The sequence below is a fragment of the Varanus komodoensis genome, unplaced genomic scaffold (assembly GCF_004798865.1).
Source record: "Varanus komodoensis strain SLA01 unplaced genomic scaffold, ASM479886v1 scaffold1, whole genome shotgun sequence".
In the NCBI taxonomy this organism is placed as follows: Eukaryota; Metazoa; Chordata; class Lepidosauria; order Squamata; family Varanidae; genus Varanus; species Varanus komodoensis.
This window is the reverse complement of record NW_025335268.1, coordinates 74,657,890-74,674,134: the sequence shown is the minus strand read 5'-3', so window position 1 is coordinate 74,674,134 and position 16,245 is coordinate 74,657,890. Positions and strand designations below refer to the sequence as shown.

Genomic DNA, 16,245 nt, shown 5'->3' with positions numbered 1-16,245 from the left:
GGGGCTTCCCGAGCCATCTAGTCTGACCTCCGGCACCAGCCGGCTCCGCTCACGACGTGCCCACCATGTGCTGGGAAGGCGGTGCACAAGGTGCCCCCCCCCCCCGCAACAGTCTGGTCCAGCAGGCCTCCTTCCAGGTTCTTGACCGAAGCCCAAGCCAGGATCTGAGGGCAAATGGCAGAAACCAAACACATGTGCACACGCACGCACGCAACTGAATATACACAGAGGGATGTAAACAGTTTTATTAAGACACCATTTTATCTGTATGTTGTACATTATATAAAACCATTTATGCTCTACCAAAAAAAAAAAAAAAAAGAACTCCTAAAAGGTGGGGCACAAAGAGCTTTGGGGCATGTGGTTTGGGTTTATTTCACCACCAGCTTTACATCTGCTTTGATAATTAGGAGATTGTGCAAAAGAGAAACACACCAGCCGACTGAAACCAGACACACACTGCGGGAAATCCCGGTGCAGAGAGGTCTCCACTGGCAAACGGCTCCGAATTGTCTTTTCCTTTTTGGCGGCGGGGCGGGTATCACACACACCTGCCTGGCATGACAATGGCCTCCAACTCCGGTTCTTAAAACAGAGAAGTGCAGGGCCAGGACCCCGAAAGCAGCTCCGCCAAGAATGACCACAAACGAGCAGGAGCAGCAGCGGCCGCCCTGCAGGCCCCCGGCCCGGGCTCCGTGTGGGGACAGGCGGTGCCCCGGCCTGAGAGCAAAGCGGGCCTTTAGTACTCACGGAGCAGCGGCGGCCAAGGACAAGGGCAGCCCCCACAGTCCCTTCAGCCGCCCAGCTCTTCGCACTGGCCCAGGAGCTCTCCCCACGCACCCTGCCTCAGTTCTCCGGTGCGAGCCCAAGAGGACTGGCCGGCTGCAGGTGGGTCACCTCCCCGCTGGCTGGCTCCTTGTTCGGGAGGGAAACGTGGCCCCATTCCACTAAGCCACCTCTGACAGAAAGCTCAGGCCTGAGAGCTGCGCTACACACACGGTTAGGAAGACTGGCTGGCACTAGGTCTTTACGGACAAAAGCGACTTTCCTATTCCTTGCATCAAGTTATGTTTAAAATGCTCTGTGAAATGAACAGGAGTAGCTAGTGTTTCAAGCATTTAACCCTTGAAGTCATTGGAGTCCAAAGGAAACAGAAAATCTTACTAAAAGGGCCTTGATTTTCAAGGCGAGTGGGCCAGAGGGAGGGGACGGCTTCAGGGGGCCAATGCAAAGAGGCCCCCGACAGGCACAAGCCCCAGGAAACAGCTCCCGCCCTGCCTTACTGATAAATTACAGAAATACGGATCGTGGTTCATTTTGCTGGCTGCAGTGGGAACAGTTCCTGGCGGGCTGGATCCCAAAAGGCTGCAGAAAAAAGCACCTGTCCTTCCACTCTGCCCCAGCACAGAGCCCAAATGCCCCAGACGAGCATTGAGCGGGGCGATTTGAGGGGGACGGCAGCGGCCCTCCGGATCCGGGCCCTCAAATACAGAAGACAGGAGAGGAGAGCCAAACCGGCCACGTGATCTCCTGGGACCAGAGAGCAGCTGAGGGCAGGGCTTGCCTTTTGAGGTAAAGATGAAGTCCTTCCCGACAGACCAGGCAGCCGGAGGCTCAAGGCCCACCACGAGGTCCGCCACGCTGCTCAGGGAGGCCTTGAATACTGCACTGCTGATAGATCCACCCCGTGCGCATCGCAGGAGGACTGCGGCCTCCCGTTTTTCTGGGCACAATCTTGCCTGGGGGGCCCCTTCAGCTGGGAACCCCGATATTTCTTTATTCAAAGAGAAAGGCACTTCAAGCATGCAGGATTTCCAGATGGGATGTTCCTGCCCCGCTATTTCTCGATGCCCACCCAGCTTGAGGAACCCGGTGGGGGCCGGGCGCTTGCGGTCCCTGGCAGGCCGCCCAGCCCAGCCACCCCGTCCTCCCAGCTTCAAGCTCCAGGGCAGAGCAGCGGTTTTCGATCAGAGAACGGGCGGGCGGAAATGCCCTGGAGGAGGGGTAGCGGCACGGGTCACACCACTCCCGTCCCTGCCCAAAATGGCCCCTGGAAGGGATACCACTCGCAGCGGTGTGGCGGCACTGCGTGCCAGGACACGGGCAGCCCCGGAGCAGTGCGGTGGGAAACGCTGGTGCTGCACCTCCCGTCACGGAACGGTGCCAGACGCTCAGCCGGAGCCAAACCTCCCCGACCGTTCGGCAGTGGAGGGGAGATGGCGGGGAGAAGCACCACGTCGGAAACGGAACAGCTACACCGGACCGGTGTGCTGGCGAAATCCTCTGTGGCACCCCTCTTGACCGCCAAAAGCAAAACCCATGCTCCACAGGCCTTTTGTTCTCCTTGGCCCTCCTTGTTCTCTGGCGATTTGTGGCTGAACACAAGGGAATTGGGGGGGGGGGGTGCCTGTCAGGGAGCTGGTGCTCTCCAGGGCTAATGCGTCAGGATATGCATTCTTCACCTCATGCGCAACAAAAATACAAAAATAAACAGAACTTGTTAGACATAAAACAACATGCAAATCTATAAAACAATAAAACCCAAGTGTTGCGACTGAGAGTTGCTTTCCAGAACAATGTGCTCCCGTCCCTACGGAGAAAGAAAGGAAGTAGGAGCAGGAGGTTTTCCCCACATTGTTGCCGGAAACCGTCAGTCTCGGTAGTGAGAGTTCGTGTTACTCCAGAAACCGTAAAAAATAATTACTTTCTTCCTTACGAAAAAGGGTCCGGAGGCTTAGAACTCGTCGTGCCGTACTAATGCTTCACCAAAGTCTGTAGCTTGGCTGCCTACAAACAGGTCATACTTGTCCACGATTTCTTCTTTGGTGAGCTTGCCGTCCTAGAGGAGGGGCGGGAGGGGCTGCAGGTGAGTGCCCGGACCGCCACAATGCGCCGCCACGGCTCCCGCACTCGCAGCCAGCCGCCCGGGCAGGGAACGTGCAGGTCCCTGCGTCGCGGACGGTGCTTCAGCCGGGGGACGGCCGGTGATCCGGGCACAGTCCCTCGGGAGGCTTCCCAGGCCAAGTCCTGGCCAAGGGATGGGAGCGGTGCCCATGCCCGGGCCTCCTCCATGTCAGCAGGGCCCGATCCAGATGCTCCTTTCCCAGCAGGTATGCTGGCACTGAAGCAACAGGCCCCGGCCCCAGCAAGACCCCAGCACCAACGGGCCAAGAGAGGGCTGGGCTCAGGGTGGGCAGGGGCCACGGGGGAGGGTGGCATGTGAATTCCAAGGAGGACCCGAAAGGGAAATTCCTCCAAATGCTGGGCATGCCCGGAAGGAATCCCTCCTGTCCTGGGCAAGCTCAGGTGAAAGAACCCAGGCCCCCCAGGCTGGCCTTCCGCCCCCAGTCGAGGGGGTGAGGCCGCGAGCCGGCGACGGGCCCGCTCAACCGGGTGCTTCGTGGCCAGAGCGGCTGCCGAGCCCTCGGCCTCGGCATGGCCTCGTGGCACGCAAACCGGGGCTCACCTTGTCCTGATCCGACTCATAGACGAGGTGCCGCGCCTCCGCCTCGGCGTGGTCGTAGTCCGAGGGGAGGATCCAGTCCTTGGTCTCCTCCTTGTCCATCTTCCCGTCGTGGTTCTTGTCCCGGAACTCCACAAACTGCTCCCGCTCTGTCTTCACCCATTCGGGTTCTTCTGCATCACCGTCATGGCTGTACATGTCACCTGAGGGGGCGGGAGAACACGCCGGATCAGACGCGAAAGGCGGTGGCCACCCGGCTCAACGCTTCGTACAGTTTCAACCGACCCAGCTGCTCTGAGGCTTTGGCGACAGCAAAACAAGCAATCCCGGAGCGGGGCAGCGGTGGGTGGCAGCAGGAAACGGCCTGCTGTGGTCGGGGTGAGGACGTCTCCAGGCCACCGGCGCGGGGGCCTCCCCGACACGGAGGGCCTGGGCAGGCCAAGCCCCCCTGGCTGTCCTCGGCCAGCCGCCTGCCTCCAGGGTGCTGCAAGCGCAGCCAGAGCTGCTCAGCCGACGGAGCCGGGGCACTGCAAGCGCGACCCGAGGCAGGGCTCTGGGCAAGCCGCAGGCCAGCGCCGCAAGGATGGTCTGGGCCCCGAGCGGCCCTCGGGGACCCTGCCCGGGAAGGGGAGCGGCAGCCAGCGGAGGGAAGGTGTGTGCATGCCCTCCTCTGGCTCGCTCAGGTTTCAGGTGGCCTGATCCCAAAACGGACCGTACTTGCCAGCATGGTCTAAGAATGAGAGAGACCGTGGCCGGGAGAGGCGCGGCGTATCGCCTCCTGAACCTGGGGCACAGCGCTGATCCTCTGCCACACGCAGCTGTCGCTGTCGCCCCAGTTCCATCTGTCGTGTTTCTGCAGCCGCACACTTGATGAAAGCCTGTCGGGGCTCGCGAAGAAAGGGGATGGCACATGACGGCCCCCGAGGCCAGCGAGGCAAAAGGAGAACGCAGTGCTTACTCAAACCACAGGAGAGAGAACGGGACCGTGCTTCAGCCATTTTGCGCTGGGCTCGACCTTTGAAATTCCTTTGTGGGCCCCTGACGCTCAATCGCAGTGTCCTGGGAAGCTGCCGTCGGGGCACAGAAGCAAAGCTGCAGGCCGAAGCTCTCCAATTCCCACCTTGAAGCACGTTTAACCTTTCGAGCGCTGTCTGCTTCGCTATTTGCAATTTCATGCGTGTTTTCCCAAACATACATATCCACTGTGCGCATCTTTGAAATGTACATTCTTCCTGCAGTGACTAAAAGGTGCGCACATGTGCCTTTTCCCAAAAGATACACTTGTCATGTGCATTTTTCAAACGAGGCCATGCCGCCAAGCACACGTTGTCGGTCCACAAATCACACTGCAAGCTTGAAAACGCACGGACTTCAACCAGGGACGGCAACCGAGTCTGCCTTTGACCTCTGAGGCGTGAGCTGGATACATCTGGGCCAGAAACGAGCGGGGGGGGGGTTCCTCCAGCACCCCCGGCCGAACTGTTCTCCTGGCGGTGTCTGAGCGATGCCGTGCTGCGCTCCGAGCTGCGCCACACGTCCTTCCACGCAGAGCCACCCGCGGGCAGGAGGGCACGGCTGGCCAGGGGTGGCGCGTCTCAGGCTGGCAGATGAGCAGGGGCGGGACAGAGGGTGCCGCGGGCCGCATCGTTCTGCGACTCGGCTGGGGGGGATCCGGGGGGGCACTCCAGTTCAGCTCTCGTCCCAGCAAGGGGGAGGGAGGGGGGCCCTTCTCCAGGCACTCCGGCGAACCCCAGCCACGCGAGTGCCCAGCCGGCACGAGCAAGCGGCCCGCTGACGGACAGCGGGACACCGGCTAGGGAGAAAGGGGAGGGGCCACGCCCGGCACTCACCGATATATTCTTCCAAGTCAATGAAGCCGTCCCCGTTCTTGTCGATGTCCTCCATCGTCTCCTGGGGAGAAAATCAGGGTGAGCAGCCAGCTTACTCGTGTGCAACCGCAGGGTCCTTTTTCACCCACAGACTGAAGACAAGTGGATAAAGAGCCACGTCCGGGGGGGGGGGGCGACTTACGCGAGAACACCTGCGAGACCCCCGGCAGCCGAGAAGGGGCACAAGGCCCCCGTGCCCAGAGCCCTGCCCATGCGCCCAGTCCCAATCCAAAGCCTCCTTTCTGCCGCCAGGATGTGGTTTGGAGGCAGCGCCACGCTCGCTCGCGCCAGAGGCTTTTGAGGCTGGGGTCCCGGGGACAGGGTCGAGCGGACAAGGGCACCGCGCCCGCCTCCCTGCCTGAGCAGCACCCCCCTCGCCCGGTCCGGGGACGGCGGCACTCGCCTGCACAACGATGTCCTTCATGTAGTCGTACTCCTCCGGGTGCAGGAAGGCCGTGAACTCCTCCTTGGTGGCGATCAGGTCGCCATCCTTGTCGGCCATTTTGAACCTCCGCTCGTCTCTCACCATCATCTGCTTGTAATTAAAGCCATCGTCGGGGTCGGGGTCGTCTAGGCGGCAAGACAACGATCGCGTCCAGTTAAGACCCGGGCGGTCACCTTCCGGGCCACAACCGTCCTGCCGTCCCTGCGGCTGCGGGCCCAGCTCCACGGACGCGCCCACGGGTCTCACGCCCGGGAAAGGCACCGTGGCTGGGGCGTGGGGGGTGCAGGGGAGCCCGGCACCACCTTATGGGTCCCGCCAGCCCCAGGGCGTTCCTGCTCGGAGGCAGGGGGCACAAAGACGTGGCAGGCGCCTCGTGGCCCGTTTGCCTCCACTCCCACGATCCTTCCCCATGGACTACGCTGACGAGGGCTGATGGGAGGGGGCCTGGGGGGCCAGGCCATGCGGCGGCCCCAGTCCAGCTGCACCTCCTGCTAGGCCTCAGCTCGCCGCAGGAACAGCCCACTGCCCACCAGCAAGCGCGGCAAGCAGCCGGCCCTCCTCCCAGTCGCAGGAGCACCAGCATCACGGGAGCCCCGTGGGCCCCTGCAGCCGCGAGGCGATCCCCTCCTCCTCCCAGAAGGGAAGGGCTGTCTGGGAATCGGGGTGCCAAGGAACAAGACCCATGTGGTCTGGCCACTTCCCATTCCAGGCTTTTTTTGAGCAAAGCAACTGCTCAGTTTGAAACAAGCTGCTGTGTTGACTCAAGAGAATACAACTTCTGTATTTGCATCAAAACAAAGGCTGAGCGATGAGCAGGAAGTGAGCAAGTTGATGCTGCAATAAAACTGGGCCGGCACATCTCCCAGCCGTTGCTGCACAGAGTCAGAAAGTGCCAGCTAAGCAGGAACGGCTATTTCCACTCAATTCAAAGGAAGGCACAGGGCTGGGGAGCCTGCAGCCACCCCGTCTGGGGTTTTTGGTGCCCTACCGCCACAGAACCTGCAGCAGGGAAAAAAGGACAATTTCCCTTTAAAGCGAGGCACGCGGGAAGTGGATGCCTAGTTGGGAGGCAGAGTCCCCGCTTCCCCCTCTTGCCTGATGGCTGCATCTCCTCAGCGGGAGGGGAGGGGAGGGGGGCAGCAATTTTCTTCCAGGCCTGCAGGAGGTGCCCCCCACTCACGCTTTACAAAAGGTGCAGTAAATCCCCAACGGTTGTGGCCTATGGAAATACAGCCCTTCCCCGTAGCACGGAGCCTCCGTTTTGCCCACAGGTCCGTGAACGTGGCGGCTGTGGGCATGGGGCCTGGCCTCCGTCCCCTGCTCACATCACGCTGGACGCGTGACGCGTGAGCTGCCAGGCGGGCATCACTAACACGCGAGAGCACGGTCAGCCGGGCGGCACGGGCCATGCGACCGGCTCAGCCCCAGAATCGGCCGGCACCTTCAGTCCAGATGCGGCTTTTAAAACCTGCTCGCTATTGGGCCTTGGGGAAAACGCCACTGACCTGCTCTGCACGGACGTCCTATGACGGCCACAGAAAAGGCCTGGGAAGGCAAAGGGGCGCTGCAGCCAGGTGCCCCAGCGTGCTCGGGCAGGGGGATCTTTCGGGCACGCACGCATGCGTGTGTGCGTGTGTGTGAAAGTGCCTTCGCCCCCCAAGTCATGCGCGCCCCTCACAGCCACGAAGCTTTGCTGTCAGGCGACGGCCCAGCCACAGAGTTGCTCCTGCCTGCCCAGAGGACTTTCCTCACCCCCTTCCCCAGCCCGGTGCCCCGCAGATACTCTGGTCTACGATTCCCCCGGGCTGGGGCATGATGGGAGCTGTGCTCCGACGGCACTGGAGGGCGCCAGGTTGGGGAAGACTGCAACGAAGGGCTCGAGGAGCCCAGAAACAGCCACGGTGACAGAGGGCCAGCATGAGACAGAACGACGGTGCAGACCCGTCCGTGACATTTCATTCAGGCACCAGTAAAGCAGAAGCCCCAAGCGACATCCCTGGCCCGGTTCCGGGAGTGCCCCTGCGCGGGCACGCGCACGGATGCGCCTCAGGCCGTCCGGCTCCCGGGGCAGCTCCACAATGGGGCGCCGCACAGGGTCCCCTCGGCGGGACGCATGGCCCCCCGCCCCCCCCCCGCGGGCCAGCCCTCCCTCGCCCGCGCGGGCCCCGGCTTCTGCTTTACTGAGTGGCGACCACGCTTCTGCCGCTCCGGCGCCTGGCCCCTTACCCAGGTAATTGCCATAGGTCACGTTCCTGTACTCATCCCAGGAGATTGAGCCATCTCGGTTCATGTCATACTCCTGCCACTGGTGAGCTACATTGTCAAGCACGTACTTCTTCTGCGCCTTCTTAATCCAGGCCTTCAGCTCCCCCTCGGTCACAACCCCATCCTTATCCGTGTCTATTTTATCTACAATCACTCTACAAGACAAAACAGCAAGTTTCAAGGCGCCTGCCCCACGAGGCTCGCTGCCCACAGCGCGACCTACCTAGGATGTAGCCGTAGGTGGCATTTCTATATTCGTCCCAGGAAATGAGCCCGTCCTCATTGAGGTCGTGCCCCTTCCACTGCCGCTCTACATCCTCGTAAATCCAGCGCTTTTGGGCAAACTTAATCCAGGCTTTTAGCTCTTCGGCAGTTACAAACCCGTCCTTGTCTTCATCTATCTTACTTACAATCTTTCTGTGGGAAATGCAGAAAAAGCCAGCAAGAGTTAAACAAAACAGCACCCCACCCGGTGGGGCCGTGCACGTGTGGCCGGGGCACATGGGTGTCCGGAGTGCTTGGGGGCACCCCCGAAACAGCCCTTTCACCCCCTTCTGTGCTGCAGAGGAGCAGACGGAGGCCTGGCCCTCGGCAGTTCCGCTGAGCAACCGCTGCGAGAGGGGCAGCTTTCCTGGAGATCAGCCACCACACGGTCGTCCGGGCCCCATTCAAGGGGCTGCCTTTGACCTCTCGGCTCCACAACAGGTTAGGCGGGACTTGGCCCTCACAGGCACCCCACCCGCACCACATTCGCAGCGTCAGCTCAGCGCCTCGGCACAACCAGCAAGAGGCAACCTGTCGCTTGGCGTAATTAGGTAATTAAATGTTCACTTGCAATTCACAGCCCCAGTCTCAGGAGCTCCTGAGTTGCCTCCCTCTCTGTGCTCCGCAAGCCGCCCCTGCCCCTGCGAATCAGCTGGGCAGGGCAGGAAGAGGAAAGCCCTGGAGGAGGGCAAGGGGGGGCAGGGAAGCCAGGGAAGAGGGATGTCAAGCGGCCAAGCGCACGGAGGGGGGGCACTTTGAGTTAAGAGCCTAGCTTTCTTTCCTGTGAGCTGGCTGCCGGTGACCTTTGAGCAATGGCGCCTGGGCCGCGTGAGGCACGCTCTGCTTCCAGCGTCCCTCCCTCTCTTGCCAAGCGACCCGCAGGCAGGCAAGCTCCTCCGCAGGGCCAGAGGGCCGTGCCTTCTCCCTCCCCTTCTCCATCCTGCGCTTCCATCCACTGAAACCCAACCTGGCGGGAAAGGTCAAGCAAGCTGGCAGTTCTAGGTGGGGCCCAAGACCCCCAGCGCATCCCGAGCCGGCCTGCCACCACTTCCGCAGCAGTGGCGGCCCGAGGGGCAGGCGCACCGGGCGCGACTCGGCCAGTCCTGGGGCCGGCACAGGAGGCGGCCTGTGACTCATGGCGGCCCGGTTCTGCTGCATGTGCGGCACTGCCTGACCACACCGGGCCCCGGAGAGGGTTCTGTACCAGGGGATGCCCGCTGGTTCTGAAGCCCCCCTGCACCCCCTTCTTCTTGCCTGAGCCTTCAAAAGCTGGCAGTGCTTAAGCACACCTGCCAGACGGTACGAGAGGCCTTGATCAATCTCTCGTATCAAGTCAGTCGGTGCTACACAAGGAGCAAACCTGACTGCCTCTGCAGAGACCTCCAGAAGGAGACCAGTCTCCAGACTCTTGTGGGTCGAGGTGACAGTTCTGGGGGCAGGTCAGGCGCGCAGGGGCTGCGCTCCTCACGAGAAGCCTTCCAGCCGGCACCGGCAGCACGCAGGCCAAATATAACCACAGCTGTCCCGACTGCTACTCGACACTTGGCCATGGGGCTGGGGAGCTGGGGGGGGGGGGCTTCCCGCTGCAGCCACTGGGCCCCATCAAGGTCACAGGCTTCCGCTGGAGCTAATTCAAGCAGATGCCACAAAACGGAGGCGGCTGCGTTCGGAGCCCTGCTTGCCACCCTCGGTATGGACCCCAGGGCCGCAGCCGAGTCTGCCTGCATACCCGTTCAGGTGCGCAACTGCTCGGACCTCGGCAGGTGCTGGAATTCTGCTACAGCCATCGAGCCACCAGACACACACGCAACCGGATGCGCCACGCCAGGGCCACAGCCCTGTGCATGAGACTGAGGAGTAAGCCCCGTACATTAAGCGGGGCTACTTCTGAGCCGGATGGCTCGTATCTGACCGCCAGCCTGTCCAGAGGCCGGACTGCCGGCTTAACTCGGGAGCTCTGGCGAGGCCGCCCCTCCCTGCAGGACTGGGGAATGTGCTGCGCCTCTTTCAGCTGCAGACACGCAGCATTGTCCAACACGGAAGAAAAGGCAACCGCCTCTGCTCGGGCACTGCACTGGGGGTGCAACCGAGCTCCCCAGGAGCAGGTTGCTGCCAGGGCCGCTGAGGCCTTAAACCCCCATCAGGCCCCGCAAGGTGAGGAAGCTCCAGGAGCCTCATGTGGCAGCACGGGGGTCTGCCCAGCCTCACCGCACTCACTCACCCCAGCCTCTCCTTGCTCTCCTCCGGAGTCAGCTGGTCGAAAGTCTTGGCCTCCTCCGCTCCCAGGAAGGCATCGTGGTCATAGTCAAAATTCTCGGCATCGTCATGGACCTTGTCACTCAGCTGAGGGTCGTGGTGCACGCGGTCCTTCTTCTCGGTGGGCTTGCTCAGGACACAGAGAGCCCACAGGCAGAGGTACAGGACGCCTTGCCGAGCGGCCACAACCATGGTGCCGCTGCCCTGGAGAACCTGGAAGAGGGGCGGCCGTTAGTCCGTCCTGAGCCAGGAGCACTGACCCTGCCGCCCTTTCAGCCGCCGTGGGGACCCTCATGGGCATTTCTCCGGTATTTCACTGCCGCCCCTTCCCTGAGATGGAAAAGGAGTTTACGAGTGCTCTGCTCACTGGGCTGATGATTTTTACAAGATGCCACGAGTCTCGTGCTGGTGCCGTGCGAAATCAGCTGGGGAACGTGCCCGGAGGAGCTCCGAGTCCACCATTTTCTGGTACATCCAGAAACCGCAATACCAGCACCAGGACCCGGCTGGGATTCAACGGAATGCAACCGGGCAGGCCTCGTCCTGCAAACGAGCTGCCAAGACGGACACTCGCCCCCTGCCCCGCCCCCGGCTCCGAGGAGCTGGAGACATGACTCATTGCCTGTGGAATCAGTGCGTGGCGGCCGCGGATTCATTTGGCCCTCCCCTCCCAAGTCATGTGCCTTCCCAGCTCTCCCCTCGGAGCCTTCAAAGGCCCCGTGGCTCATCTCTCCCTTCGCTGCCAACTGTACAAGCAGCCTGCTGCTCCCAGGTGCCTGCAGGCCAGGGTGTGGGGAAGATGGGGCCAGTTTAGCTCCCATGAGCCCGTACTACTACGGTGGCCCGGCTGGGAGCACAGGGGCTGCCTCGCCCTCTACGTCCCTGCCTGACCTCTGTGATCGTCAGCACAAACTCTCAGGGGACTGGGGACCACATGCTCTGGAGATCCGCTTCAGCAGCACCTGCAGCGGAGCATTTCGTGCCGCGAACCCACCCGCTGGAGCACCGCGCCATCGTCTCCAAACCAGTTTCTTTCCAGAGGCTTTCCTGGAGGTGCGATGCAGCCAGCGACGGTTTGTGGTATACAGTAAAGTGTGCACTTTCACTGCTAATTACTTGCACTGTGTCGCTTTTGCTGCTGCATTTAAAATATTAGGCTGCTGTATTTTATGGTCGCTGCCCCGATACATTTGTGGAGAGTTGCAATCCAACCATTTCAAGCTGGTTCCTGCCCCTGCTTTAGGACAAGGAGACAGGAAGTCAAGCTGCAACTAGCCGAAGAGAAGGGATGCCGAAGAGGCAGCTGGCTGGCTGGCTGGCAGGAAGGAAGGAAACAGAGGAAATGGCAGATGAGGGGGCAGAGGACTGAAGGGGAAAAGACACGGAGCCGAGGAAAACCCAGCAAGAAGGTGGCTTCTTTCCTCATCACTGGGTCCCTCTTTCTCCTTGACTGCAGCTTCCTTCTTTCCAGCCAGCAGTCTCCTCCGCCTTCCTTCAGCTAAGAAGATGGGCATTGCCTGAAGATCAAAAAAAGATTCCTCATTCAGACTGGCCCTTGCTCCCCAGAGTTTTCTTGATGACGCCCTTGCTCATCACAAATGCTCCACCAAATGGACGGGCAGCTGCTGCAGATTCATAAGGTTCAGGGAAGCATCCGGCACAAGTGAGCAGGGCCCCTCTGGAATTCAACGCAGGCCCCGTTCTGTCTCCTCTTTAGGCTTAAGCCTGAGGACTACTTTTTGGACAATATTAATCTGAGAGAGCCTTTTAAAGTCCTAGCTGGAAACAAAGAGGACAACAATGATTTGTTGTCAAAATTACTCCAGTCGAACATTAAAAGTGGCTTTTATGATGTTAAAAATGCAGTCCAGCACAAAACAACCACAGAGTTACACTGGGTCCATCAACTTCACCAGTGGAAACAAATGCCAGGGTGAAAGACCAGACCTCGAGTACAGGAGGGGCCCCAGTGCAGCCCAAGCAGGGGTGCTAAATCCATTACTAATCAGAGATCCCTGTTACAAGTTTGCCAACTTGGCACAGAATTAATTCCCTGGTGTAAAAGTTATTCCTGGAATCCAATGAACCTCTAGAATGCTGTGTAAGTATTTTTCTTTACAACTGGGACATGAGTTGTTACTTTTGCTTCTTTCTAAAAACAAACATAGCATTACTATACACTCACGCTAACTTTACAAAACCATCAATGGGTTATCCCCACTCCCCTCCCCGGGTAAAGAATTTGCTCAGGAAAGACTGAACCCCAATTTCTTTCAGTGCTTGGTAGTCTTATTTTCCTATCAGGAGCGCACTGGGCCAGGGAGCTTAGTGAATTAATGTTTGCTTTAATGGGGGAGGGAAGAAGCACCACGGGGACAACTGACCTCTAATTCTAGGGAAGTACATGAAGTGCTCATGTTTCCTAGAAAAGCTTTACAAGTACTTTGTACATCTGTGGGGGTCTGCAGAAATCCACTGACTGGGAAGGGTTAAGCACACTGCGTTCTGTGACACTGAGAAATTCCAGTTTTCAAGAATTCCACACTGAAGAGCAACACTTAAAAAAATAAAAGTTGTTACAACCTTTACAACAACTAGGCTTAGGCACGGAAGAAGATAAGGTTCCTTTGAGAAGAACTGGGCTAGGCAGAGATTTCCTGCCAGCAACAGACTATTCAAAATTCAACATAGCACAAGAGAGGCGAGCGCTCCGTAAAGCCAGAGCTGCAAACGCTGCAACACTGGTGCCCACGCGTCTGCCTGACATGCGGCAGAACACTCCGTGCCCGTATCGGCCTTATCGGCCACCTGCGGACACGCCACGGACAACTCACAACCTGCTAGATGTCAAGGTCCTCATCGAAAACGATGGACAAACATCCAATTCAAAATAGTACAGCAGTATATACTCTGCCCACCGCTGTGGATTTCTGAAAACTCAGGGATGAGACAAAGGCTCCCAGCTTCTCTTAGGAAAGTTCCCAGTCCAATCCAGAGAGAGAAAATGCATGACAAGATAGCCAGAGAAATGAACAGGGCAGCCTGAGGGAGCGCTCTGAGCTGGCTGGCAAAGCCTCTGGGGGGCTAGAACTCTGCAACCCCCCCCACCCCCCCGCCAAACATCCCAGGACGACAGCAAGCAAAACTGGACGGGAACTGAGTTGCAAGATCCAGGGCACCCAGAACCCTAGAAATCTAAGTGCATTTCAGTCCTCTGCCAGCTCTGATCCCTCCAGCTGCCCGGAGAGGCGGAGGCTCTCCCACGCTAGAGACGTTCAAAAAGAAACCGGGCAGCTCTGAGTGGGGTGGTGTAAGGTGGTGTCCTGCAACTGCAGGGGGTGGACCAGATGGCCTTCATGGCCCCTTCCAACCCTCCTGTTCTGTGCTTCTGCGGAAGAGAGGCCGCCTGGGCATTTCAGCTTCCTCTGGCCCTGCAAGGCAGACAATGAACACCACAACATGATACAAACGCGTTTTCTAGGGAGGGCTCCACAACGAAGGGGCGGTGTGAGGCCTTGGGGGTCTCGCCCAGAGTCCGCCCCTGCAGAGAAAAGTCCTTCCTTGTGCCTCTTCTTTTCCCACAGCCTCCCTGCTTGCCCAGAGATTCGCCATGCCTATTTGGACGGGCGGCCCCTGCGGGGTCAGTCCACACGGACACAAAGAGTTCTCTCTGGCTCAGAGCTCAGCTCGGTCAACACAATAGCCCGCTCGCTTTTGTCTTCCAGTGGGCCGGGCCAACACACGAAAGCAAGCCAGGAGGCTGCGCTCCATCTTCCCAGGACTGCCTTCAAGCACTCATCCCGCTCCTGAGAGAACTCCTGTCTTACAGAAAGAACATCGTACAACCTGAAGACCGATGGCACCGGCGGCACGGCCACAAGAGACTGTGCTCCCGTGATGCCACCAGAAAGGGAAGGGTCCTCGGCAGCCCCCAGAATCGCCTTTCCCAGCGATGCAGACGGAGGGCGGTGGGAAAGGGTGAGGCAGCGGCAGGCAGCCTGCCTCCTGCCACACCTGCTGTGCACCCACCCATCAGCCCCAGCTGCTTGAGCAACGATCAGGGATGGATCTGTAGACCAAAATATCTAGAAGGAGCCGGCGGCCAAGCCCGGCCCTCAGGCATGCCTGCTATCTCAGAGCTACTTCCAGCCACACAGAAAGGAGGAGGGCGGCGAAGGAAGGGGCGGGAGGAAGGTCTGGCAGACTAAAGAGAAGTGTGCGGGGGGGGGGTGTTCTGCTCCCTCCAGCTGCAAATTCAAGTTTCACACAGCAACTGCAGTCAATAATGCTTCTATCTCAATATCCCGAGTTAACTCCCAGCACTGTCCCAAAAACCAACCGCAGAGCTGCTAAACTGAACTTATTTGGGTCGTGCTGTCAAGAGTCTGATATGCTGCGATCTCTCTTTTTTCCGGACTGCCATGTAGGACCAGACAGGCCGGCCTGATGACAGACAGGACTCGCCATGGGCTGGTTTGCATAATCAGCAGGGCTTATTGAAGTCTTGATCGCCCCTGCAAAAAGAGGTGCTGCCCGATCTGGATACGCCATGCCCCGGGGGTGATCAGACGAACAGTGCCCGGCCGGCACTGAGGCTCCAACAAGCCACTGCGGCTCATTTAAACCCACCATGATTGTGTAAACCAGGCCAATAGGTAGGTTCACATGACCACATGGCAAAATACTGGCTTATTTTTCTTCCCCAGATATGCTGGCCATGAGCCACAGAACGTGGCATATCTACCCTCTCCAGGCGTGGACTGTTGTGATGAGAATGGCTTGCAAACCGGCCTGAATGCCTCGAACAGACCACGGATGAGAGTGGGAGGGAACCCACCCCAGCCAGCCCTCCATCCTCACCAGGTCCAGAGTCATGTAACCTGCGCCTAGCAAGGGAAATTTTGCTAATAGGCAACAAACGCAGGAATGCCATATAAGCCACAGCAGCTTATTTTCCCTCCGTGATCATATAAACCCAGTCAGTGTCTCCAAACGCCAATGCAAACACACACAGAATCGATTAGCAAATTCAGTCTTTTTAGGAGCACCGTTCTGTTGACTTGCACTAGGACTACAAGCATCCTGTGCTTATGCAACACAAATCCAATTGATTTTTAATGATAGGTTTATGAATGGTGGTTTGTTTGACATGCGTTTAGGCATGCCATCCAAGGTAGCTGCCCGTAATTCTCCAAACTCAGGAGGGTTGCAGGCACCTAGTGGAGACTGGAAAGAATGTGGAGGTGAGCTCGCCTCGCTGTTCTTCCTCCTTCCAAAAAACTTGGACAGCCAAGTTTTGTGAGCTAATGCATGACAAGAGCCAAAGATGTCTAGCAATCACAGAAATGCAAGCTAGCCTGCCTAATCTCAACCTGTCAGCTAACATTAATATAGACAATATGAACACCGGCCGGGGCAAAAAACTGTTTACAATTTAAGATAAAGAGCCAGGCTTCAAAAACAAACACTGTGTGGAAACAGCTGGCAAATCCTGGAGTTTTGGAATCAGGAGTAAGGCCCCCGTGCCTGATCCCATAACTGGAGTAAGAACAAATAATTCTACAAAATATACAAAGGGTAGAGTCAGGTTACCTTGGCATTATGCTAACTTTGAGCACAGCGTATCTACAGAACATCCTCGCCGCTAGAATGCAGAGGAGGCG

The 16,245-nt window shown here is 58.7% G+C and overlaps 1 protein-coding gene across 3 annotated transcripts; it reads right to left on the bottom strand.

Moving 5' to 3' along the window:
- Nucleotides 1-223: 223 nt before the first annotated feature.
- CALU (calumenin) lies at nt 224-10,898 on the bottom strand. Of its 3 annotated transcripts, none has more exons than XM_044429400.1 (6): nt 10,548-10,882; nt 8,024-8,217; nt 5,756-5,922; nt 5,314-5,374; nt 3,467-3,666; nt 224-2,839 (listed from the first exon to the last, which is right to left on the bottom strand). In XM_044429400.1, the coding sequence occupies exons 1-6, from the start codon at nt 10,772-10,774 to the stop codon at nt 2,735-2,737; spliced, it is 954 nt and encodes a 317-aa protein (XP_044285335.1). In that variant the 5' UTR covers nt 10,775-10,882; the 3' UTR covers nt 224-2,734. The 3 variants fall into 3 exon arrangements, 2 of the variants coding, with proteins under 2 accessions (XP_044285335.1, XP_044285326.1); XM_044429391.1 differs by lacking the exon at nt 8,024-8,217 and adding an exon at nt 8,286-8,479 and having other exon boundaries at nt 10,548-10,877; XR_006414621.1 differs by lacking the exons at nt 224-2,839; nt 8,024-8,217 and adding an exon at nt 8,286-8,479 and having other exon boundaries at nt 3,594-3,666; nt 4,422-5,374; nt 10,548-10,898.
- Nucleotides 10,899-16,245: the final 5,347 nt, after the last annotated feature.

What these genes read in the sequence shown, in the direction of transcription:
- CALU (XM_044429400.1), bottom strand. Translation starts at nt 10,774, where the DNA reads ATGGTTGTGGCCGCTCGGCAAGGCGTCCTGTACCTCTGCCTGTGGGCT. An exon ending in TGAAGGACATCGTTGTGCAG is followed by an intron (nt 5,375 to 5,755) that starts GCGAGTGCCGCC and finishes TTTTCTCCCCAG; the next exon opens with GAGACGATGGAGGACATCGA. An exon ending in ATGAGTCGGATCAGGACAAG is followed by an intron (nt 2,840 to 3,466) that starts GTGAGCCCCGGT and finishes CCCCTCCTCTAG; the next exon opens with GACGGCAAGCTCACCAAAGA.